The 25,535-nt window shown below is 46.6% G+C and overlaps 1 protein-coding gene and 1 long non-coding RNA gene across 2 annotated transcripts in view; one reads left to right on the top strand and one right to left on the bottom strand.

Moving 5' to 3' along the window:
• The window catches only part of LOC121283362 (cadherin-related family member 5-like), a 64,253-nt gene that overhangs the window by 34,843 nt on the left and 3,875 nt on the right, over positions 1 to 25,535 (top strand). The window contains exons 13-17 of the mRNA XM_041197853.1: positions 4,713 to 4,832; positions 5,679 to 5,861; positions 15,669 to 15,944; positions 19,291 to 19,566; positions 23,959 to 24,149. Coding sequence (XP_041053787.1) covers positions 4,713 to 4,832; positions 5,679 to 5,861; positions 15,669 to 15,944; positions 19,291 to 19,566; positions 23,959 to 24,149 — 1,046 coding nt within the window. The remainder of the gene's footprint in view (positions 1 to 4,712; positions 4,833 to 5,678; positions 5,862 to 15,668; positions 15,945 to 19,290; positions 19,567 to 23,958; positions 24,150 to 25,535) is intronic.
• On the bottom strand, positions 785 to 24,767 carry LOC121283363. The gene is made up of 3 exons (XR_005944240.1): positions 24,611 to 24,767; positions 23,932 to 24,092; positions 785 to 1,524 (listed from the first exon to the last, which is right to left on the bottom strand). It is a non-coding gene; the product is annotated as an uncharacterized LOC121283363 (long non-coding RNA).

The raw sequence follows: 25,535 nt of genomic DNA, 5'->3' as shown, positions 1-25,535 counted from the left end.
ACCTCTCACAAATCTCCCTGAGACAGGACTTTTCCACGTGCGTGCGCGAAAGAACACACTTTGACAGATGGGGATTCCCTCCACCCCCTGCACAGGAAGCGCATTGCCCACCCACTCAAAATGGCGGCAGGCCCCGTTTCGGCTGCAGGGTTCAGCCACCCATCGAGGTAAGAATTCTGCCCCTGGAGTGGGATTTGAACCCAGAATCTTGCAATTCAGTGGTGAGAATGCTACCAACTAAATTGACACTAAATTGGTGGGGTAAAACTACATATCTGCTGGCCTTGGTTATGACACAGCAGTTTGTAAAGACTGAGTTATTTAAAATTCCAGAGGGAAACTTTAAACAACTGTCATAACCTATATTTTCAATTGATGATATGTTTTGAGCTGCAGCTCTAAATTCAAGAATAAGACCACCAGCTCTTGAGAGGTTTTTATATCAAACTAAATGAGACATTTATTAACTTACAACAAATTAAACACATACACAAGGCTACAAATTACTACTATCATAACTTTTAACAAGTTCCCAAATTAGCCTCCTCTAGTGCAACAATAACCAATAGACTTAAACAGACACCAGGCAAAGCATTTTTGCCTTATGAATTCAAAATGTGATCCCTTTGCAGACAGTTGTAGGCTTACAGGCTTAGGTATTACATGCCTTTGACCTGCACACACAAACTCCTTTCCTTACCCAGTCTTTCTCTTTGAATGTAAATTCTCATTATGTCACCAGGCCATTTGAACTCCACCTCTTCTAACAATAAAACCCCTTTCATGGTACCAATTTTACTGGTAATATGAACATATTGCTTGGTGTCACCTAGCTAGGTGCAAGATTCACTCCCACTCTCAAATGCTTTATTCAACAAAATGCAAATATCCCCTCTACCTACTGTTTACACCTCAAAACTACTATACATCAAAGACACAAAGACTTCCATCCCAGACTAACTGGCTTTAATCCAATTAACACACATACAGACTAAACCGCTATTTTAAAAAATAATAATTTCCAATAACATTATATATATTAATATCTCATCCTGACAGCCTGCCTATGTGAAAGGTTTGTGCTCAATGGACATCTTCTGAAAGCATAATTTCACTGCTTTTAAGTTGCTTTCCAGCTTTTTGAGCTGAACATCCTGCTGCCAGCCCTCACTGCAGCATAGCCGCTACTCATGCAGCTCTTCCTTGCACATCCAATGAGCAGCAATGCCAATACCAAAAGCTCCAGGTGCAGTAGGAGCAATACCAACAGCAGATTGACAAGGAGATCCAGATCCAAAGAAATGAGACCCCAATACAGGGTCTACAGTCTCTCGATGTGTGTAAGCACCACTGCCTCAGGTGGCTCAGTCTCTCACAGCAGGTCACGGCTGAAATCTGCATCCTCCTGGAACGAGAGCTCCTTTGCTGTGGACTGGTGGGCACACTTTGCCAGTGGCCATGAAGGTGACTACCAACTGAGGGCCAGCCCCCAGTTCTCTGTCTCTCTCTGGAGTTCTTTCCCTTCTGCAAGGAGAGGAAGCAGAGCGTTATAAGTGTGAGAGATGGATTGTGTGAGGAGGGCAGGATGGCCCTAATTGAGATGGTTGTCTGTGAGGCATGGCTGGGAGGTCAGTACGACAAGGGTGAGCATGTGTGCTACATGTTCAAATGGGGGTGGGAGGAGGTGACTAGAGAGAGAAGAATAAGTGGATATGTAATGTGTGCTGTCTGAGGTCTATGTGCATGAGAATGCTGGGAGAGTCAGAGTGTGGGGCTTGGCAAGTTGGTTTTCTGCCACTCACCTATCCCACTCTTCTGAGGTCCTGGATCATCTCAGTGTACCATCTCCAGGTTAGAGGGAACACATCCCTGGTGCTGACCTCCTCAGGTCTGTTTGGGTTATGAAGCTCTTCCATCCTTGGAAAGTAGTGCTTCACTGCAATCCCCTGAAACAGTGGCTGCAGGTAGAGAGAGAGAGATCGGGAAGGGGTGTGTGCGGTGTTGGGGCAGCATTGGGAGAAAGCCTTCTCATGTGGTCGTTGCTGCCTCAGGAATCAATGAACAGTTGAACCTTTCTGACCCCTGTTGGGGTCCCTTTAAGTAGAGATCCATTTGTTGATAGGTCTGCGTTGTCAGCTCTTCCATGCATCGCTGACGAGGAACAAGAGCAGCAGTAATACCAACACCGAAATCGCCAGGAAAAGCCTACTTCATTGACAGCTTCCCTAGTCCCTACCGCCTACCCAACCTCCCCCGCTGCAAACAGCTCTCTTTAGGTTAAATTCCTCCTGTAGTGTGGGACTGGAGCCACATGTGGCTCAGACTGGCTCGAAGGATGGCAGCATTCCCTCCTTGTGAAGGGTATTAGTGAACCAATTGAGCTTTTGCAATAACCGAACATACTTCATGGTCACTTTTACCTGATGCCAACCCAGAAATCACCAAGTTTATTACATTCATTTTCATCCATTGCCCTGTTTGGGCTTTGAACTCCCAGCCTTTGTATCATGGAGTTTACTCTCCAATAATTTGCAGCATTCTGTTTATATTGGATGTGGTTTAATTTACTCCGGGCTAATGATTTACAAAGGAAAAAAAAGCAAAGCAATAAAAATTCACTTATTTCATAAGCAGAGTGATGACCTATGTCTTCATTGCACCAGTAAAACGGGTTGATGGTGACCATCACAGTAGTGGAGAGGGGTGGAGATTTGAAAACTCTTTACTTGTCTACATATCTACCAAGAAAATAATTTTAAATCTCAGATTGGAAAATTTAGAAAGCGAACAGTCTAAATTCCCACTGGCAAGGTGCTTAATTTGGAGAGGGAACAGGATTCCGGTGTGTTGGCCTTTTGATGAGCATTCATGATGTGCAAATAGTGTTCCCGACATAGCTCCGCGGGACAATCCTGCCTCTAAGCTGCCAGAGAACAAGATTCCAAACTAACTTCCTACCTTCGGGAGACTGAATTTTGGCCGCTCATCAAATCTTGCTGCCCCGCCCGCCACGATTCCTGCTACTGGCAGGAGCAGAAAATACTGCCCCATGATCTGCCCCATGGAATGGAGGAACAGGCTCAAAAGCCCCCAGCTCTTCCTCTGTTCTTAAAGTGTCAGACGCCACAACGAGCTAAACAATGTGTTGTGATCTGGAATGCGTTTCCTGAAAGGGCGGTGGAAGCACACTCAATGGTAATTTTCAGAAATGAATTGGATAAATACTTCATAGGATGACACAACACAGAAGGAGAGGCTATTTGGCCCATTGTGTCTGTAAATCTCTTTACAGTTACTCAATTAATCCTACCCCCCTGTCTTTCCCCATAACCCTGTAAAATTTTCCCTGATCTTTTCCTTAAGTCTTTATCCGGGAAGCGATGAGAACTTGGAACTCCTTTTAACAGGTTTACCCACAATTAATCCCAGTTATATAACAAAACTGTTCTCAACATTGATTCAGTATCCATAATTCATTGATATTATATTTCACGGTCCAATACATAAATTACATAAATTTATATTATTTATTGATAAATTTTCTGAATAAATTTCTAACTTTTTATTATTCATTTTGGGGCATGTGAGCGTCATTGGCAAGTTCAGCATTTATTAGCCACCCCTAGCAACCCTCAGAAGGTGGTGGTGAGCAGTCTTCCTGAATGGCTGCAGGGTGATTGCAATGGTGAAAGAGGTAAAATACTGCAGATGTGGGAAGTTTGAAATAAAAGCAGAAAATGCTGGAAAAACTCAGCTGGTCTGGCAGCACCTGTGGAGAGACGAACAGAGTTAACATTTTGAGCCCGTATGACTCTTCTTTGGAACTCCAGTTCCAAAAGAGAGGCTCATGGTGAAGCTGCAGATGCTGGTAGCTCACGGCTGTCGGTGGTGTGTGACAGAGGGAGAGCAAGAAGGAATAGAATAGAAGATACATTGAATAAAGGGGGAAGCGTATAAACACAGCGAGGCTGTAATTTAAAGTGTAGCCTGAGCCTCGTGCTGCAGCTGAGTACAGGTCCCTGTCAGGAGCATAAGCTCATAAATTCATCCCTCAGTAAGTCTAGTCACAGCCTATATCAGCCCCACAGTTCCCCTGTGTCCGACAGTGACCTCCAGCATTGAAGCCCTGGTTAGAGATTGCGGGTCAGCAGGTGGAATTGGCAAGAGAGCATGCATGGGGGCAGGGAGCTGGAAGTATCATTTTTGTCAGGACCCCAGTGCACGTGGAATCTTGTGCACCCATCCAACCAGTGCCGGGAGTTGGGATGGGATTGTTTCCCAGCATTCCCCTGCTCTAATCTACCTCTAAAACAGTGCTTGTGGGTGGGAGTGGGATGGGGGAGGTCTATGCCAGGCTTGAGTCTTATCATTGGGGCACATATGGAGCCTTTTACAGCCCGGTATGCCTCTCATTACTGAGCACATCAGCATTATCTGGATCCCTTTTCTGGGACCAGGACAAAGAGCGCCAAGATTAAATGGTCCCCTCATTATGCATTTCATGTGGAATGGAATAAAAGTTTTGCCCTTTTAGAGGCAGTTCAGAAATTCTGGGAAATGGTGGTTCCAAAATAATCATTCTCTGCTGTTCCTGTGGATGTTCCTCCTTGGCAGAGTTACTTAGAGGGACAGTCAGGCTCCCTCATTGCTGTTATAAATTGCTTACTATTATCCATACTTTAACTGTCGCAACTAATTAATTTTTAATCCAGCACCAATTACTATGACAACAACAGCTCAAGGAACTGGACCAACGAAACCATCGACTAACCCTGCAGGGACAGGGTCAACCACCATTGAGGTGAAGACTTCAACAAAGGCCCAGCCAACAGGTACACAAAGTAGCACCAGCCACTCACTGGCGCATCAACAAAGGCAAAGCGTCCTTGTGGTAAAAAAAAATATAGTTCACCTTTTGCCAATGATTTCATTATCTCTGTAATCTCCTTCAGCTCAACCACCCTCTGTTATTTCTGCACTCCTCCAATTCTGGCCTCTTGCCCATCCCTGATTTTAATCACTCCAGCATTGGCCTGGGGCCTCCACCCTGAAACCTCTCCACCTCTCTATTTTTCTCTCTCCTCCTTGAAGACACCCTTTAAAACTTACCTCTTTGACAAAGTTTTCCTGTCCTATCATCTCCTTATGTGGCTCAGTGTCAATTGTAGTTTATTCTCCAGTGAGATGTTATACTACGTTAGACGTGCTGAATATATGCAAATCGTTGTTGCTATTTTGAGATTGACCTGAAGATTTTGTGTAATTTTGAGTTTTTGATTTTATGCAATATTTTGACATTTGTTGTGCTCTGGGCTATTGTAGCATGACAAACACCTACTTCGAAACAGAGAGAGGTCGTTAGCAGAGTCCTGAGTGGAAACCCATCCTTTAAACAGCAATACATTAATTGATTACTGAACCGTTTAAATGCCTTGCATCCTTTAAAAAGTACCTGGATGAGCACTTAGCACGTCATAACATTCAAGGCTATGGGCCAAGTGCTGGTAAATGGGATTAGGTAGGTAGGTCAGGTGTTTCTCACATGTCGGTGCAGACTCGATGGGCCGAAGGGCCTCTTTTGTGTGAGTCTGTGATTCTGTGAATGGTCTGATCATTTAAAATTATGTTCAAATACTTTTCTTTTCCTGACCGTTTAAATGAGCTAATTTTTAACCCAGTGCCAACAACTGTGACGCCAACAACAACAACAACCCATGGAAGTGGAACACCAAAGCCACCGACTAAACTTCCCTGGACTGGGCCAACCACCACTAGTGCATCCATTCCTTCAAAGACCCCTCCTGGACCCTCAGGATCCACAACAGCAAAGTCCCCCATAACCGGGACTGGGCATGTCACAGGTAGGATGATGGGGCCTAGCATTGCAAGCATCCAACCAATTCTCCAACAGTCACAGCAAAAGTATCCACCAAACCTTGTGTTACTGGACTGATAACTACAACAAACCCTGGGGGGGGTGTTATTCTGGCAGAAGCCATGCCTTCCTCTCTGGTGCTGCGAAGAGCAGGAATTGCCAACCTCTGATTGGCTGGCAGCTCTTGGAAGGTGGGAAGTCGTCTTCTGGGGGCCCTCAGTCTGGAGGAAGGCCCGCTGCTGTCCACTTAACTGCCTGCTGGGCAGGAGGAATAGCAGACCTTCCTCCTCAGAGTCAGTGTGAGTGTCTTGCCACTTTTTCAAACAGCAAGGAAGGCACCACCAAATTTCATATCCCACGTCTCTGCCCACTCCACTAACCTATCTATGTCCTTTTGAAGTTTAACATCCACCTCACAGTTTACAATACTTCCAAGTTTCATGATACATATTTTGTAGCTAAAAAACTTGAGATGATAATTTGTTAATTTTGAATGCAATATCAATAGACTTTGTTATCCAAAGATATTAAGGGATATGGGGCAAACTGGGTGTACATGGTGTTGGGTCACAAATCAACCATGAACTCACTGAATGGCAAAACAGGTTCAAAGGCCTTCTCTTATTTTAATGTTGCTATAATGGTAATGTTTAGAGTACGGAAAGCTTTGCAACACGGTGGTGGTTGAGGAAAAGACTGCATCTTTTAAGAGAAAGTTGAATAAACATTTGAAATAGCGAAAGGAGGAAAATGGGCAGTGGGATTAGTTTACGATTTGTACAGGGCTATGGAAAAGTGAGGCAGTGGGGTTAGTTTGGAATTGATGCAGGGCTATGGAGTGAAGGTGGGGCAGTGAGATTAGTTTGGGATTGATACAGGGCTATGGAGTGACGGTGGGGTAGTAGGATTAGTTTGGAATTGCTATAGCAATGTGTTGGCATGCACATGATGGACTGAATGGCCTGCCCTTTGCTCCACTCTTTTATGGTTCATTGGAGAGACAGGGGTCCAGGGTGGAGTGGGTGAGGAAGATCTGGAATTATGATGCCGATCCTGGAGGTAAAAATTTGCGTGAACTCTTTGTGCTTGGAGTTTGAAGTGAGTGTAGAGTGGATGGTGACTGGGAAGTGCGTTTACGGAGATAATTGATTGTGGAAGAATTGAGGCAAGATTTGAGCCAATTCACAGGATGTTCCTGGAGTAGGCGGATTTGGCTGTGGAGAGTGATGCATGGTGATGCTTGATGTGGCCAGACACCCCAATTAATACTTCACTAGCTTTGTGCCAAATACCTCGAGTTTGCCCCCACCATTCCTTCTCGGAGCAGCTAAACGGACAACAATCTCGACCTTGCCCCTTGCCAGCATTGCCAACCTCCTGAGATAATAGACACAGCAAAAGCAGCACACTTCCCAATCCTGAAGTCTAGTCCCACAGCTCCCACTGGCAGAATGGACCAAATATGTTGATCATGATTAGCAATGTCACCAAATTACTAACAGTAAACAGCCTGACAGACAACAGTAACAATTCTCCTGGGTACTTGTACCTGATTCTATGGTTACAGTATGCAATCATTCTGTAGTCTTGCTCATTACGTTTACAGGTGTTATTATCGACAAGCCTTGCAGGGAAGAGTGTTGAGGAAATTGCAGACACATTGTGAACACCTGTATGATAAACCTATCTGATCTGGTAACTGTTAGGTATCAGATCCTATCTGACCTTCTGCCCATTGCTGAGACCGAAGTCCATGCAACACTTTCTCACAGTTCAATCCGTCATTAAAGAAAGATTCCCATTGTGCTTTTCTCAACCTCAGGGCTTCACAAAGCACTTTACACCACCTGAGAGAGCAAAAGATGCCTCAGACTCATTTCTAATCTAAAAGGTAGCATTTCCAAGAATGCAGAACACCCTCAGTACTGACCCTCTGACAGTGCAGCACTCCCTCAGTACTGACCATCTGACAGTGCAGCACTCCACCTGTAATGACCCTCCGATAGTGCAGTTTCTTCCTTAGTGCTGACCGTTTAACAGTACAGCACTCCTTCAATATTGCACCAAAAGTGTAAACCTGGATTTTTTTGCTCAAGTGGAGCTCTGGAATGGGTTTTAAATCCTGGCTTAGAGGCAAAAGTGACACCCACTGTGTCACAACTGATAATCACAATTGTAAAATGATGCCATGGGAATGTCATCACTTCTAAGTTTCCCTGCCAATCACTCACCATCCTGACTTGGAAATATATCCGCCGTTCCTTCACTGTCACTGGGTTAAAATCCTGGAACTCTCTCCCTACCAGCACTGTGGGTGTACCTACATTATATGGTCTGCAACACTTCAGGAGGGCAGCTCACCACCACCTTCTCAAGGGCAATCAGAGATGGGCAATAAATGCTGGCATTACCAGTGACTCCCATAACCTGAGGATAATTTTTTAAAATCTACCCACTTATTCCCCCTATATATCTGACAAATCTTCTCCTCTCTGAATCTTGGCAAGTATCCATTTGAAAGGACTGTATAGTGTTCTTGTCCTCAGCGATATCCAACTCATGTTGGAGCAGGACACTTCATTCTCATGTCTTATTCTTCCTCATATTTCATCCAATATTCACCAGCTTCTACTTGGAAATTTGAATCTTTATTAGTAACCCTCCTGTACCCCACAGAAGCTTTACGCTTTCTTGTATCTGGGATTACTGAGCAATCTCTGCACTGGGTGTACTTTGAACACAGATCAGCTGAACCTTGTTAAGAGAAAGATCCACTGCTTTGTTTGAAGTATTTCTTTGTTGGCTGCTCCTAAAGCTTTGAGCAGCTTGTGTGAAACTGAAGTAGCAATGCCTATTGGACAATAACCTTGATGTAAACCTTCTGATAAGCTGCCAAGGGTCAAAGCTTACTGAAGTGTTTCAGCTGTAAAAGTCACACCCTTGTTTTATATTAACTGCAAATAGTTCAACTAACTAGAAGCATCTTACATTTTCAGGAAGAATTTACTCCCAGAGGTATGGAGGAGATTTGGTTGAAAGGTTAGAAAAGGCTAAGTTTACTTCAGGTTTTAAATATGCTGCCCGCTTTTTCACTGAGTCTAAGTCATTGGTTACAAGCTTCCTTGCTGGTGATACCAGTTTTATCAATCCCACTGTAAAAGGAATGATGGTTCAGAGTGAATTGGGTCCTTATCCTGAGTGACCCCCTAACCTGAGTTTCAAGGTTGTTGTTAACACTGGTGACGAGGCCACAGGTCAGCATTTGGGTTCCAGTCCCACTTCCCAATTCCTGTTTAAACTCTTCACCCTCCCACCTGTGTCACAAATAATTTTGGAAAGCAGATGTTTGACCAGTTGTCCAGGAAGTAAGGGGAATAATCTGGGGCATGAGAAACTGAAAAGAGGAAATTAGAGATAAAATTAAAGCTGATCTCTGAGCCTCAAGTGAATTTTGATTTTGCCACATATGTACCAATCACACTGGGGATTGTGCAAGCTGCCAATCAAATTCCATAACAGCCCAGAGGTTCAAAAATAGTTTCCCTCCACCAGGATCAAGCAGCTAACAGGTTAATGTTTGCCAAGATCCCGCCTTGTCCCCCGCCCTGCTCCTCCCCCCGCACCCCCCCACCCCCCCCCCACCCCCAGCACTGACCAACACTCCCAGCCCTGCCTTGCCCCACCCTGTGGTCTGGGCATGTTATTTCTATTAATTCAAGGGGTATGGGCTTCGCTGGCTAGGCCAGCATTTATTGCCCATCCCTAATTCCCTAATTGCCCTTGAGAAGATGGTGGTGAGCTGCCTACTTGAACCGCTGCAATCCATGTGGTTTTAGGTACACCCACAGTGCTGTTAGGGAGGGAGTTTCAGGATTTTGACCCAGTGACAGTGAAGGAATGGCGATATATTTCCAAATAAGGATGGTGAGTGACTTGGAGGGAAATTGCAGGTGGTGGTGTTCCCATCTATCTGCTGTCCTTGTCCTTCTAGATGGTAGCGGTCGTGGGTTTGGAAGGTGCTGTCTAAGGAACCTTGGTGAGTTTCTGCAGTGAATCTTGTGGATGGTACTGGGCAGAACTTTACCCTTGGCGAGCGTGCGCCTGACACACCTGTATGTGAAATAAAGCACGTTGACATCAGATGAGCGTCCCAACGTCAACGTACACTCTCGCAATATTTCGCTAGGCGGATGCACGATAAAGACAGAGGCGCGCCTGCCATTAATTAAGTGGCCAGTTAAGGCCCTTGTGAGACTAATTGACTCCCAAGTTTACATAGCCCATGCGATTTTCAGGCCATCACAATGGCAAAACGGGCAGGCGGGCAGGCCACAATTTGCAAAACCTCATCCAAGGGCGGGATAAGAGGGGTCAGTGGCCTTGTCAAAGCGATTAGTGAGGAGTGCGGGATATCACTTGCTGCTGGTTGTAATTGGGAACAGGACAGCTTTATTTCACTTCAGAGCTGCATTCAGAGATTTCAGAGGCTTCAGTCCAGGACTCAGTGTTGTTTTCCAGGCCCCTGGAGGATTCACACCGTGTGGGGCCTTCCAGGTATCAGACAGCTTCCCTCACCCTGGTAATGGGGATTGTGGTCTCCACTGGAGGCACCTCCTCTGAGGAGGACGAGAGGGCCAGAAGGGGGAGGAGGCCAGGTGTCTCTATTCAGCTTCCAGGGGAGCGACCTGTGGGAGGAGGGGCGCAGGCACAAGAAGTGCAGAGCCAACAGGTAGTCCAAGATGGAAGGGGCTGCAGGAGACACCACTATCCGGCTGCCAGGGTTTACAGGCGGCGATGCAGCTTTCTCAGTATGTCTGAGGTGCAATGCCGGTGGAGGCTCCATCTCCCACTGGAGACAGTGACCTCCACCTGTTAGAGGATCGGCCCTGAGATCAGCTCCGACTGTGTGGGTGGACACCTCATGCCTGTGGCTCTGAAGGTCATGGTGGCCCTCAACTTCTATACCTCCGGCTCTTTCCAGGGCTCAGGGGGGATCTGTGTGGAGTCTCCCAATCAGCTGTCCACAATGCTCTGTTCATGCGTGCACTGACTTTCATTCATTACCATATGGATGAGGCCAGCCAGGCTGAGTGAGCCAGAGGCTTCGCAGCAATTGCTGAGTTCCCCCATGTCCAGGGTGCAGTCAACTACTCACATGTGGCCATCAAGGTGCCAGCGGGTGAGCTGGGAGCCTTCATCAACAGGAAGTGATTCCACTCTGTGAACGTGCAGATAGTGTGTGATCACAGGATGCAGATTCTGCAAGTCTGTGCAAGGTACCCAGGCAGTTCCCATGACGCTTACATCCTGAGACACTCCAAGGTGCCGAGGCTCTTCAGTGCCCCAGCCTGGATGGATGGCTGGCTACTGGGTGACAAGGGCTATCCCCTCAAAAGGTGGCTCATGACGCCTCTCCGCCATCCAAGAACAGAGACCAAGCAGCGGTACAATAGGAGCCACACCTCCACAAGGGCTGTGGTAGACAGAACCATTGGTCTTCTCAAGATGAACTTCCGATGCTTGGTCCGTTCAGGGGAGTACGGCAATACCCACCAGATCAGGCATCACTAATAGTGGTTGCATGCTATGCTGTCCACAATCTGGCACTGGAAAGGGGGGGGTGGGGGTGGTGCACTGGAGGAAGAAAATTTTGACGCAGCTGCACAAGCAACAGATAATGAGTCCAGTAATGGGTCCAAGGACGAGCACGGTGAGGAGAATGCTGAGGCTAACCTCCACAGAGGCAGGGACATTCGGGATGCTTTGATCCTATGCTCCTCCAGCTAGCCTGCCAAATAAGAACCACCAGCACATGCCACAGCTGCAGGCTCCATACTCAATTCCTGATAGGACCAGTTCCTTGGTCAATGTGCCTTTGCAATAAAGTTTCAGGAGACACACGTCCATCATAACATAATGGCCTACCGTGCACCTACAGAACAAATGAAGCATCCAGAGACCAGTTGCAAAAAAAATCTCATTTATTTCTGAGTGACAAACATAGCAGAAGATAATATTCACCAGTGCTTTACATCACACCATTAAAAGAAAACAGAAAAATGGGGCAAACAAATATCACCCGTGATAAGGCCGTGTTGTGCTTAAGGTGCTTTAAGCTTTCACTTGCGAGTGTTCCGTCTAGGTGCTCCCCCCTCGCTGGCACCGGCATTGAAGACAGCTTGCTCACTCTGCTGTCTTGTTGGCCTTGATGACCTTGGCTGGCGCCCTCTGGCCTGTGGAGCCTGTGCTGGCCCCGCCTGGGAGGGAGTGGCCAGTGCCACGGTTGGCATTTCCCCAGTCGCTGCAGTCTCATCGGATGCCACGGGTCACTGGCAGAGGGGCAGAGGAGCTGTTGTCGTCATCCGGAGCACCCTGCGAGGAGCCCACAGAGACAACAGGCAGCACGTGAGCCAACGTCAGGTCGCTCTGGACGTCCCTGCTCATTGATGGATGGGCACCTAGCTGGGATACTGGGTGTCCAATCCATCTCCCACACTGACACTGACCAGCTGAGGTCATTGCCGGTGTGAGGGTTTGCAGCTCTGAGCACATCCCCAGGAACCCCTGATTGAGTCCCTGGAGGAGCCTCTCCATGAGAGTCGCCACTATCTCCATGGAGGAAGCATTGTGCAGTGGTCAACTCAGTGCTTAGGCTCCATATGGACTCCTCCATCACAGAGATTATGGCACACATTCCCTCATGTATCTCTGCCAGATCCTCCCACACACTCTGCTGGACAACCAGCATCTGCTGCCTCAGGGACGACTCCAAAGGTTCATCATCAGCCATCGACTGAGCATGTTCCTGGTCCAAACATTGCTCCGACTGCCGGCACCCTGGGCACTCTCAACCTCCGCCTATACCTCAGTCAAGTGTGAAGTGCCCTCACCAATGTGCACCGAGATGCTAGATGCCGATCTTATCCCCACTGAGGTGCTGGCATTGCGCTGGTGCCTGCTTGACAGAGAGGATGTGACGTGGGTGCGTGCTCAACATTGTGGTCCTGAGGGGTCAGGGGTTGGTCTTCAAGCTTCTCACAACGCGGGGCTGCTGGTGAACCTAAAAGGGAGAAGAAGGACATGTCATTAGTTTACGTCATTAGACTGTCACTGTGCATGCCTGGCACCTGGTGAGACAGAGATCTGCATCTTGGTGCCCTCGTCTTTCCATTATCAACGGGCTTTCCAGGTTCAAGGCTCACATCGATATACGGACTACACTGCAATGGTTGCAAAAAGCCACAATTTCACCTCAGTGCACTGCACTCTTACCTCCCTCTGGTATCCCAACCTCATCGCAGCCGCTTGACCAAGGTGCATGGCACCTCTCCAGCTCCAGAGCCTCCTGCTCATATCACTTGAGGATGAGGAGGTGTGAGGGTCCCCCTCCAGTCCGTGACCTCTCTGCATTGTTATGGGATGCTTTCTCCTGAAAGGGCAGAGGAGCATTGATTAGTTCACTCTCTACCTCCAGCGCCATTGCTGCCTGGCCAATCCCACCTGAGGAGCACCTTGCATGGCTCAGCTGACTCGTGACCCTGGAGCCACTTGGCACTCAGTCCAAGCAGCCAGGGCTCATCCCCCTGGCCAGATCCTGCCTCATTGACATTTCCACTCACAAATACCAACACTTGCATTTCTCCAGCCGCTTTAACAAAATAAGACATCCCATGGACTATAATCAGCCAAGTATTTACCCCAAGTCAAAGTAGGAGCAATTCAAACAGGTGATTAAAAGTCTGGTGAAGGAGGTACTGTTTATGGTACACACTACCGCCACTGTCCACTGACAGTGGAGGGACAGTATGTTTAGGGTGGTGGATGGGTTCTGATCAAATGGGCTGCCTCTGAGGTCCACGGTGGGGGGGGGGGGCGGGTGGGCAGCTCTTACCTGTTCTGCAAAGTGACCCATGCCAACACGGTGCTCACCCTTCCCGATCGCAAGAGATCGTTAAAGTGCTTCTGGCACTGGACCCAAGAGCGTCTCACCGTGTTGTGGCTGCTGACCCTGGATGCCAGCTCCTCCCAGGCCTTTTCGGTGAGGTCGGGGGGCCTCCTCCTCCCACCCCTGGGGGCAGGTCTTTCCATCCTCACTGCCACCCCCTCCAGGAGGGCACTGAGGCACTTGTCCAAAAAATGCGGGGCCAAATACCCCGTCAACCTGTCCTCCCTCCTGCCGTGTCCACCCGCTGCGGCACCCATGCACACAACTCCCGCGTCCTTCAGTGGCAGCCTTCCAGGGGCTGCCGAGGCCGCATTTGAATCGTCTGCCGGGACACCACTGGACCCGGAGGACATTAAGCCCCCGCCTGCCCCCTCGTGCTCACTGAAAGGCCACATCTCACGCTGAGCAGTCCTTAATTGGCCCGCTGAATATAATCATGGTGCGCTGCCAATCATGGGCAGCGGTCGGCTTCCCGACCATCCCCGCCCACCCCCACCGAGCCGGCATACCGAGGGTAAAATTCTGCCCACTGCTGCCACCATGCATCAGTGGCGTAGGGAGTGAATGTTTGTGGATGAGGTGCCAGTCAAGTGGGCTGCTGTGTCCTGGATGGTGTCAAACTTGTTGAGTGCTGTCGGAGTTGCACTCATCCAGGCAAAGGGAGAGTATTCCATCACACTCCTGACTTGTGCCTTGTAGATGGTGGACAGGCTTTGGGGAGTCAGAAGGTGAGTTACTCGCCAGAGGATACCTAGCCTCTGTCCTGCTCTTGTAGCCACAGTATTTATATGGCTAATCCAGTTTAGCCTCTGGTCAATGGTAATCCCCAGGGCATTGATAGTGGGGGATTCAGTGATGATAATGCCATTGAATGTCAGGGGATGATGGTTAGATCCTCTCCTGTTGGAGATGATAATTGCCTGGCACTTGTCTGGTGTGAATGTTACTTGTCACTTGTCAGCCCAAGCCAGGATATCGTCCAGACTTTGCTGCATTTGGACATGGACTGCTTCAGTATCTGAGGAGTCGCAAATGGTGCTGAACATTGTGCAATCATCAGTGAACATCCTCACTTTTGACCTTATGATGGAAGGAAGGATTATCAGTTTCTTCAAGTATCCTTATGGTTCCTGTTTAACCCCTCACTACTTGGCCTCTCATATTCTGTAAATTAGCCAATAGAAGCATAGCAGCCTCACTGAGAAGTTGCTTCCCTCCTGAACAATGCTTATCAGCTTTAACATGGAAAACAGTCATTAATGATGTCCTAAATGGAACAACTCGTAATGATTTGTACGTTAATTGATTACTGAATGTTAAGTTTACTTTACTATCTGTTCAATCATTCTCTCAGCAATTAAGTGAGGGACCTCAATTATGTGGAGAGACTGCAGAAGCTGGGTTTGTTCATGTTAAGGCAGGAGAGTTAAGAGTTGATTTGAACAGTGTTCAAGATCATGAAGGATTTTGATGGAGTAAAGAAGCAGAAACTGTTTCCATTGGCAGGAGGGTTGGTTACCAAAGGAAACAGATATGAAGCAATTGAGATGAGAAAGATCTAGCGCAGAGATGAGAATTTTTATTTTACACAGTGAGTTGTTGTGATCTGGAATGCATTGCCTAGAAAAGTTGGAAGAAGCAGACTCAATAGTAACCATCAAAAGGGAATTGGGTAAATGCTTCAAAAGGAAAAATTTACAGGCCTGTGGGGAAGACCTGGGGAGTGGAATTAATTATATCACTCTTTCAAAGAGTCAGCTAGGCATAATGGGCTGAATGGCCTCCTTCTATGAGATTCTATGATTCTGTGATTTCCTGGCTGCTAAAATGAGCTAATTTTTAACCCAGCACCGACAACAGTGAAAGCAACAACAACCCATGGAACAGGAACATCAAAACCACCAACTAAACCTCCCGGGACTGCGCCAACCACCATTAAGGCATCGACTCCACCAAAGGCCCCTCCTGGGACTCCAGGATCCACAACAGTAAGGCCGCCCGGACCAGGGCCTACAACCAACAAACCTCACGCCACTGGATCAATAACTACAAATAATCCTCAGCCTCCAGGGTCAATAACCCCATCCAGAAATCCACCCGATGGATCAGGAACTGGGCCAACAAGTAAGCCAGCTCGTCTCTCACCATGTTGACTCCCACCTCATCACCGGCACTTACTGATCACCCCTGATCACGCTGAAAAACCTGTGCATTGATTTTAATTCTTGTCTACTTTCTCATCTTACTGTTCCCTGCCTCTCACTTCTTTGGTGCAGAAGAAATTTACCAAAATGGTACCAGTGATGAAGGATTTTAGCTACAATGTTAGGTTGAAGAAGCTGTGATTGTTCTCCTTGGAGCCAAGGAGATTGAGGGAAGATTTGATAGAGATGTACAAGATTATGACAGTTGGAAAAGGTGGACCAAAAAAGGCATTTCCCATTAACTAGTGGCACAGGACTAGGGGGCACAGATTTAAGGCCTTTGGGAAAGTGACACAGTGTGAGTATGAGCAGAAAAGTTTTTACACAGTAAGTGGTAAGGCTCTGGACATAGCTGCCTACAAGTATGGTGGAAGCGGAGATGATGAATGATTTCAAAAGGAAATTGGATGAGCATTTGAGGGTGATGGAGATAGAGTGGTGGGTGGGGATGGAACTGGCTGGATTGCTCTACAGAAAGCCAGCATGGGGTTGATGGGCCAAATGTCCTCCATTCTGTGCCATATTGACTCTAGGACTCTATGATAGAAGTTTTTAATCAAAGGTAATAAGAGATACGGGGCAAAGGCGGGGATATTAGGTCACAGATCAACTATGATCTGATTGAATGGAAGAACAGATTTGAGGAGCTAAATGACCCATTCCTTCTATACTCTCTTCATTTCCTTATTAATCAGCATTATGTTTTCCCACTGAGCTTTGATAACCTTAATGCTTACATGTTTCTATTCTATTTTAATCTTTAAATTCTGTGGGTGCATGTCTGGTTTACAATAGAAATTAACGTCAGTTCTGATGTTACTGTTGCTGACTGTCTCATTCCAATTTTATGTAACGCTAAGAATGACTGAGAAAGAGGTTCTATATTTGCCCCACCATCCAGGACAAGGCAGCCCATTTTATCAGACCCCACCCACCACCCTAATCATTCTGTCCCTCCACCATCGGTGGAAAGTAGCTGCAGTGTGTACCATAAACAGTACCTCCTTCACCAGACTTTTAATCACTTGTTTGAACAGCTCCTTCTTTGACTCGGGGTAAATATTTGGCTGATTATAGTCCATGGGATGTTTTATTTTGTTAAAGGTATTGTAGAAATGCAAGTGTTGGTATTTTCCCAAGGCCCTGTCCTTACCACTGTTCCCTGATTCCAAGTTCTCAGTCATGTGGGATTAATTGGAGCGCTCTCCCAAAGAGACAGCACTGCACAATGGGCCAAATGGCCTCTTACTGTATGATGTGGTTGATGGAACAAATGGTTCTTTCTTCCCCTCATAACTTGCTGCAGAGGAAATTATTGGAGGCTGTAAGAAGTGACTGAAGAGTTCAGGACAAGGAGACTTCGGGAGGAGAGAGAGTCTGAGAGCTAAGATGGATCATAAAAGTGATGGGGGAAGGCCATTCAGCCCATCTTAAATCATCATTTTGAGGGATTCTGATCTCCCAGTTGCAGCATCCAATTGCTTCTTGAATGATTCTAGAATCCCTGCCTTTAGTTCTTGATCTGGGAGTTTAATACACACATTGATCACTCTATGTCAATTTATTAATTACTTTTCACCAGTTGAACTTGTGCTACTCCCATACATTAAAGTAAAATTCCAGCTTAGCTTTTACTTTATCCTTAACAATCATATATTCCTCTGTAAGATCACCTCTCTGACTTCATCCCATTTTCCAATCTTTATAGCCCAAATCTCTCCAGTCTTTCCTCAATAGCTCAAACTTCTGACATTGAAAATCAGACACACAGCTTCCCTCTGCACTGTCTGCAGGAGTGGAAATCTCCCTTGTTTCATGGTGACCAGAAATGGAGCCAGAGCTGTGATCTGATCGGAGCCTTGTACAGTTTGATCATTATCCCTCCTGAAATTTGTTCCACCATTCTGGCTGTACTTTAACCTCTGGTTGGCACTGCTTGTTACTTAGGAAATGTTTTTCAGAGTGAGATGAAACTTTGAGAGTTCAGTTTGGATTGTGAAGATCCAATGTTTATAGATAGTCACTGTCTGCTGTCATTTTGAGTTTCATTGCTTAGCATAAACAGGAAGTGCCAAAGTGCAGAAGGTGCTTGTGATTGGCTGATCAGGAAACTAGCACACAACCTTACACTAAACCTCCAGAGTATCCTGTCTTTTTCTAACTTTGCTCTCCACTCCACCAGCCTTTTAGCAGCATTGCATAGATCACCTGGATGAATTGACTGTGAAACTATTGCCAGCCAATCAGCTAGAAAGAATTGCACTTGATGTATCCACAAGTTCTTCTTGCTGATTGGACTGTCAGGGCTGGTATGGCTGTCGTTAAAATGCATTCTCACTTCTCTGGAATAGTGCTGGTGCCCCTTTCTAACAAGACCACCAGGGAATGAGCTACCCATTCTGCCTCCCAGGAATCAATATCATTCCCCTCAAGGCTGCTAGCTACAGTGAGCATCCAAAATAATGGCTGAAAACTTCTTTCAAACATCTGTCCCCCAACTTCGATTAAAATCGTATTTAGGAAGTGGTCAGTTTTTAGACAGCATTCACACCTCTGGCATAAGGTATTATAAGACTTCTTCCCATGGTAAGTCATAGAAAGAATACAACTTGCATTCATACAACGCCTTTCACAATCTCAAGACATGTCAAGGTACTATATAACCAACAACGTGCTTGTGAAACAGTCACTGTTGTAATGTAGGAAACACAGGGCAACCAATTTACATACAGCAAGCTCCCATAAACAGCAAAGTTGTAAACGACCAGATAAGCTCTTTAGCTGTTGGATTGAGGGATAAATATTGTCCCAGGACACCTGGGAAAACTCTCCTGCTCTTCTCTGAACGGTGGCAATGGGATCTTTCACATCCACCTAGGAGGGCAGAGAGGGCCTCAGTTTAATGTCTCATCTGAAAGATATTTATGGTAACTTGCAGTGATATCAGATGAGAAGACAGAGTTCTCTGATCTCATCCTCCCAGAATCCCAGCCTGTCAGACTTTCATAAATGTGCTTAGTATCCAGGTCTCAGCTGGCCTGCCTGACAACATTCAACTAAATCCTCAAAGGAAGAAGAATTTGCATGGCTATGGGGAAGGAGCAGAGTGGCGGGATGGGGGAGGTGGTGAGTTTTGTGGGGGCAGGAGGGTAACCAAGCTCTTTCAAAGAGTCGACGCAGACACAATTGGGTGAATGGCCTCTTTCTGTGTGATTCTATGATTCTGTGATTTTCTGGCTGCTAAAATGAGTTAATTTTTAACCCAGCGCCAACAACTATGAAAACGACAACAACCCATGGAACAGGAACACCAAAACCACCGACTAAACCTCCCAGGACTGGGCCAACCACGACTAGGGGATCGACTCCATCAAAGGCCCCTCCTGGGCCTGCAGGATCCACAACAGTAAGGCCGCCCGGACCTGGGCCTACAACTAACAAACCTCACGCCACTGGATCAATAACTACAAATAATCCTCAGCCTCCAGGGTCAATAACCCCATCCAGAAATCCACCCGACGGATCAGGAACTGGGCCAACAAGTAAGCCAGCTCGTCTCTCACCATGTTGACTCCCACCCCTTCACCGTCACTTATTGATCATCTGTGATTGCACTGAATGTGCGAGCTGTTGTTTTAGGACCTCTTAACCTGAACTGGGGCAAATGTCCTGGTGAACTGAATAACTGGGATAATAGGTGGAATTTAAAACTAAAAAGGGAGGAGGCAGAGGTTTCAAACTGAGGGTAAATTTATAAACCTAAAGGGAAGTATGAAGACCACAGAACAGTGATACAATTTGGGTAAGTATAATCAGCATGTGATAAGAAAGAATAAAAGGTTTAATACCAATAGTGTGTCAGTGAATAAGGTCAAATCAGGGGATAATTGTAGAAAGAAAAATGAAAGGCACTTTGTTGAATGCACGAAGCATTTGTAGCAAGATGGACAAAATTAATAGCACAAGTTGAGACCGATGGGTTTAATTAACAGCCACTACAGAGACATGGGGGAGAATTTTTCGCTTGTCCATCAGGCACGCGCCTGACCCGACCCGACCAATCGCAAGATAACGGGCGATGACATTGCGTGAGTGTCCCAATATCATCGCGCACTCGCACGATATTTCGGTCAGAGTCGGCAGCGCGCCAGCCGACAATTAAAAAGCCTGTTAAGGCCATTAAAAGGTTAATTGAATGAGACTTTTCGCTTGCGGTTGGCGGGCGGGCGAAAAGGCCAAGCAGCCTTTGCATCATTTTAGGAAACCTCAACCACAAGCAAGATGAGTTTTCCAGCAGCAATAAAAACAAAATAAAAATGTTAAAATTTTAAATAATAACATGTCCACGCTCATGCGACAGAGTCCCATGAGGGGACATGTTTTATGACATTTTAGAAATCTTTATTTTTAATATTTTAAATTGATCCTCTCCCTGAGGCAGCTCTGTGCCTCAGGGAGATTTTCACGTTTCACGCTGACGGGCCTTAACTGGCCTGTCCACCCCCGCCCACTGCTACAGAGCCCGCCCGATGAGGGATAAATCCTTCCCATGGGACTGGATTTAATGCAGCCCATTGCAGAGTGAACCATGGTCGTCGGGCCCACTCAGTCACGGGAAAGGTCCCGTGTCAGTCCCATGGCAGCTGGAGAACCTCCCCAGTTAAGCTGGAGGACAAAGTGGGCTGGCGCAGAATTTCTGGCTTGGCCAGCGGCATCCCGGGTGGAGGGAATCCCTTGATATTGGACAACCTATGCCTGCGGGGACTCGACATCAGGAAGTGGGGGTGGGGCCACTGAAAGCCATTCCCCTGCCCCTGCCTCCGATTCACTGCCCCCGGCCTCCCGCAGCTCCCCTCTGAAGTCCCACCAAGAGTTGCTGGCCAACCAGGGGCCGGCAGCTACTTGTCACTGCCAGCGCCAGTGGAAGCGGTGGCTGCTGACGGCACTGCAGCCACCAGAGGTCCAGGAATGTTATGGGACCTCAGATCAAAGGTGAGCGAGGGTGGGATGGGGGTCATCCTGATTTCCTGTTATGAGTTCCTGCCACTTGACATTCTACTGAATAAAATGTAGTTCATTCAATAATTATCAGAGGTGAGTAAGAGCAAACTGAACCAAGCTAGCCTGTGAAAGGTGTAATCTTGTCAACTGATGTGATATATTGGGCAGCTTTTGCTAGGAGACTTTTGATGATTATATTCTCCTGTCCTGCACTCTCAGTCTCCGATGCCACAAGCTACACTCGGCCATGAATGGTATCCATAAACTGGAGAAAGCCAGAGTTTACTTTCTACTTCCTTTCTTCACCGTATCTCTAGATGTGGACCAAGAATGGGATCTTGTGCAGGGATTCCTGGCAATTGAACCATATCAATAACAACAACAACTTGCATTTAGATAGCACCTCTTAGATTGTAAATACCCCTAATGTATTATCAGCCAAAACTTGCCATGGAATGACATGAAATTTTAGGACAGGTGGTCAAAAGCTTGGCTAAAGAGGCAGATTTTATGGAGTGTCATAATGGAGGGGGGGAGAGATGGAGAGATTTAGAAAGAGAATTCCAGAACTTAGGGCCTGGGCAACTGAAGGCATGGCTGCCAATGTTGGAGCAATTAAAATTGGGATGCTAAAAAGACCAGAATTAGAGAAGTGCAGAAATCTCAGAGGGCTGATTTTAAAATTCTCATTCCCTTCATGGCTTCATCCCTCTCTATCTCTATTACCTGCTCCAGCCCCACAACTCTTTGACAAATCTGTGCTGTTCTGATTCTGGCATCTGCACTATCTCCAATTTTATTCATTCCACCATTGCTGTCCATTGGTTCAGCTGCCTAGGCCCTAAACTCTGGAATTCCCTCCCTGAAACTCTCCACCTTTCTAACTCTTCCTCCTCCTTTAAGACGCTCCTTAAATCACATTTTTGGCCAAGCTTGTGCCAATCTGACTTAATGGGTGGAATCTTGTGCCCTCCCCTATGATGAGTTTGGTGGTGGGGGTGCATTTAATTGAGTGGGAAGACAATGGGTAGGACCACTTCATCTTTACAATTCCACCTTGATTAAATCCATGGCAGCTCCTCAGGCCATTGTCCTCGGTCCAACCATCTTCAGCTACTTCATCAATGACCTTCATTCCATCATAAGGTCAGAAGTGGGGATGTTCGCTGATGATTGCACAATGTTCAGCACCATTTGCAACTCCTCAGATACTGAAGCAGTCCATGTCCAAATGCAGCAAGGTCTGGACAGTATCTGGGCTGATGAGTGGCAAGTAACATTTGTACTGCACAAGTGCCAGGCAATGACCATCTCCAACAAGAGAGAATCTAACCATCGCCCCTTGACATTCAATGGCATTACCATCGCTGAATGCCCCACTATCAACATCATTGGGGTCACCATTGACCAGAAATTGAACTGGACTAGCCTTATAAATACTGTGGCTGCAAGAGCAGGTCAGAGGCTAGGAATCCTGCGACGAGTAACACATCTCCTGTCTCCCCAAAGTCTGTCCACCATCTACAAGATACAAGTCAGGATCGTGATGGAATATTCTCCACTTGCCTGGAAGAGTGCAGCTCCCACAACACTCAAGAAACTTGACACCATTCAGGACAAAGCAGTCTGCTTGTTTGGCACCCCATCCACAAACATTCACTCATTACACCACCGATGAACAGTAGCAGCTGTGTGTACCATCTACAAGGTGCATTGCAGAAGCTCACCAAGGCTCCTTTGACAGCACCTTCCAAACTCATGACCACAACATCTAGAAGGACAGGGCAGCAGATAGCTGGGAACACAACCACCTGGGAGTTCCTCTATCGCCATTCTTTTACTGTCGCTGGGTCAAAATCTTGGAACTCCCTCCCTAACAGCACTGTGGGTGTACCTGCACCACATGGACTGCAGCAATTTAAGAAGGCAGCTCACCACCACCTTGTCAAGGGCAATTAGGGATGGGCAATAAATGCTGGCCTAGCTAGCAATGGCCACATCCCATGAATGAATTTTAAAAAGCAAGTCCCATGGACAGCCTTTCCACCCCACCACCGATTGAAGCCCTTAACTGGGCAATTAATGCCCACTTAAGGATCTCATCCCACCGCTACTGCTACTAACAAAGCAATGGGCTGGCAGTCGCTATGCGGGGAGCTTGCATGTTCCAGGGTTTGGGGGCTCCCTCATTCAAAGGCACTCAGTGCCTGATCGGGGGACCTGGCGTTGGGAAGCGGTGGGGGGAAGGGGTGCTTCCCTATGACTCACTGCCTGCCATCACTCAGCTGTGCTTGGGTCCCTCCTCGATCTGAGGTCAAAGGTGGGTGTAGCACCGGACGCAGCCACTGCCACCCCTGTGGTGCTGCTGAGTACATAAGAGCTGCTCACGTCTGATTGGCTGAGCTCTTGATGGGCGTGAGGTCTGTCCCTGAGGTCTTTGATCCGAGGGGAATGCCTGATAAGTACCTGTTTGGCCACAGGATGCAATGTGCCATCTCGAAAAGAGGCGAATGCTGGGGTTTTCACTGGGTCTCCAGCTGGCAGTTGATACCCCCATTGCTTCCACAATGCTCCGCCCAGTATCTCCTCATGTGACTCGGTGTAAAATTTTGATTTAGTGTGTACCTGTGAAGCACTTTGGGATATTTTATTAAAGATGTGATATAAATACAAGTTGTTGCTGTTGTTGTTGACTGTGGAGCTGGAGGAGATTATAGGGGTGAAAACATGGAGGGATTTGAACACAAAGGTTAGAGTTTTCAATTAGATGGGTTTCTGGACTGGAAGCTCGTGTAGGTCCACAAGCATAGAGAGTATATTCTGCCTCTGTGGACTATAGGACTGAAAGAAGAGGAAACTAATTAATGTTTTTGAATAATTAATGTCATAGAGATTCAATGAACTACCTGTTTAAATAAAATGTTGTTTTCCAGGTTTGCCAGTAAACAGCGCAGTAAACCCAAGGCTAATATATGAAGCCAAACACATGGCAGCCCTCGGAGTCCCACTAGGCATTCTGCTCTTCATCTCTCTCGTTATCATCGGAATTCTTCTCCACAAAATCTACCTGAGGAAAATAGATTGGGAAAAAATGGATGACGGATCAGTGACAAAGATAAAAGCTGTGAGTGATCGAACCCAGAGATACTCGAACAGAGAAACCTATCTGTAGGGTTGGGCAAAACTTGAAATAAGGCAGACCCAGAGGTAGAGATGAGATTTTGTATATAATGGTGACTGGGACTTGGGCATCATTTCAAAGGTTGCAGATGATCTGAATCTCGGAAATGTGGTAAACCATGAGAAGAATAGTAACTGACTTGAGGAGGACCTAGACAGAGTGGTAAAATGAACAGATGGCAGATGCAATTTAACGCAGAAAGGTGTGAACTTGTACATTTTGGTAGGAAGAATGAGGAGAAACAATATAAAATAAATGGTACAATTTTAAAGGGTGTGCAGGAACAGAGAGACCCAAATCTTTGAAGGCGGCAAACAAGTTGAGAAGGCTGTTGAAAAAGAAAATGCACCCTTGGCTTTATAAATAGAGGCATAAAGTACAAAAGCAAGGAAGATAGAGTGAACCTTTATAAAACACTGGTTTGACCTCAGCTGGAATATTGTTTCCAATTCTGGGCACCACACTTTCGGAAGGTTGCCAAGGCCTTGAGAGGATGCAGAGTAGATTCACTAGAATGGTACCAAGGATGAGGGACTTCAGTTACATAGTGAGGCTGGAGAATCTGGGATTGTTCACCTTAAAGCAAAGAAAATTATGAGGAGATTTCAAAGAGGTGTTCAAAATCATGGACAGTTTTGATAGAGTAAATAAGGAATAATTGTTTCCACTGGCAGGAGGAGACAGATTTAAGGTGATTGGCTAAAGGACCAAAGGTGACATGAGGAAATATTTAGCTTACACAGTGGATTGCTGTAATCGGGAACACGTTGCCTGAAAGGGCAATATTCAATAATATGATTCAATAATAACTTTCAAAAGTTAATTATTTAATACTTGAAGGGAAAATATTTACAGGGCTATATGTAGTGAAGTGAGACTAGTTAGAAAGCTCATTCAAAAAACCTACATTGGCATGATGAGCCAATTGGCTGCCTTCTGTGATTCTACAATATGCAGTCACTGGGGGAGATGGGCTGTAGCAATAAATGCACAGTTCTCATCGCAGTTTCATCCTCCTAATTCTCATCTACTTGATGCTCCTCAGCGACTTCTTCCAAAGTCATGGCACCTACTTCTACATGTATACGGCTACATCCAGTTCTACCTCACCACTGCCTCTCGCAAAGGAACAGACAAGGCCATTCAGCCCCTCAAGCTTATTGCACTATTCCATAAAATCAGGGCTGACCTGTGCCTCAACTCCATTTGCTCCATGTTATTTAATACCCTTGCCCGAGACAAAAAAATTAGCGATCCTTTCAGGGGAAGGGTGCCAGATTTGCCCTGTCCACGGGTGCTGTTTCCAACTGTCCACAGGATTTATAGAGC

Source organism: Carcharodon carcharias, chromosome 10 (assembly GCF_017639515.1).
Source record: "Carcharodon carcharias isolate sCarCar2 chromosome 10, sCarCar2.pri, whole genome shotgun sequence".
Lineage (NCBI taxonomy): Eukaryota > Metazoa > Chordata > Chondrichthyes > Lamniformes > Lamnidae > Carcharodon > Carcharodon carcharias.
This window is presented reverse-complemented; position numbering and strand designations above follow the sequence as displayed.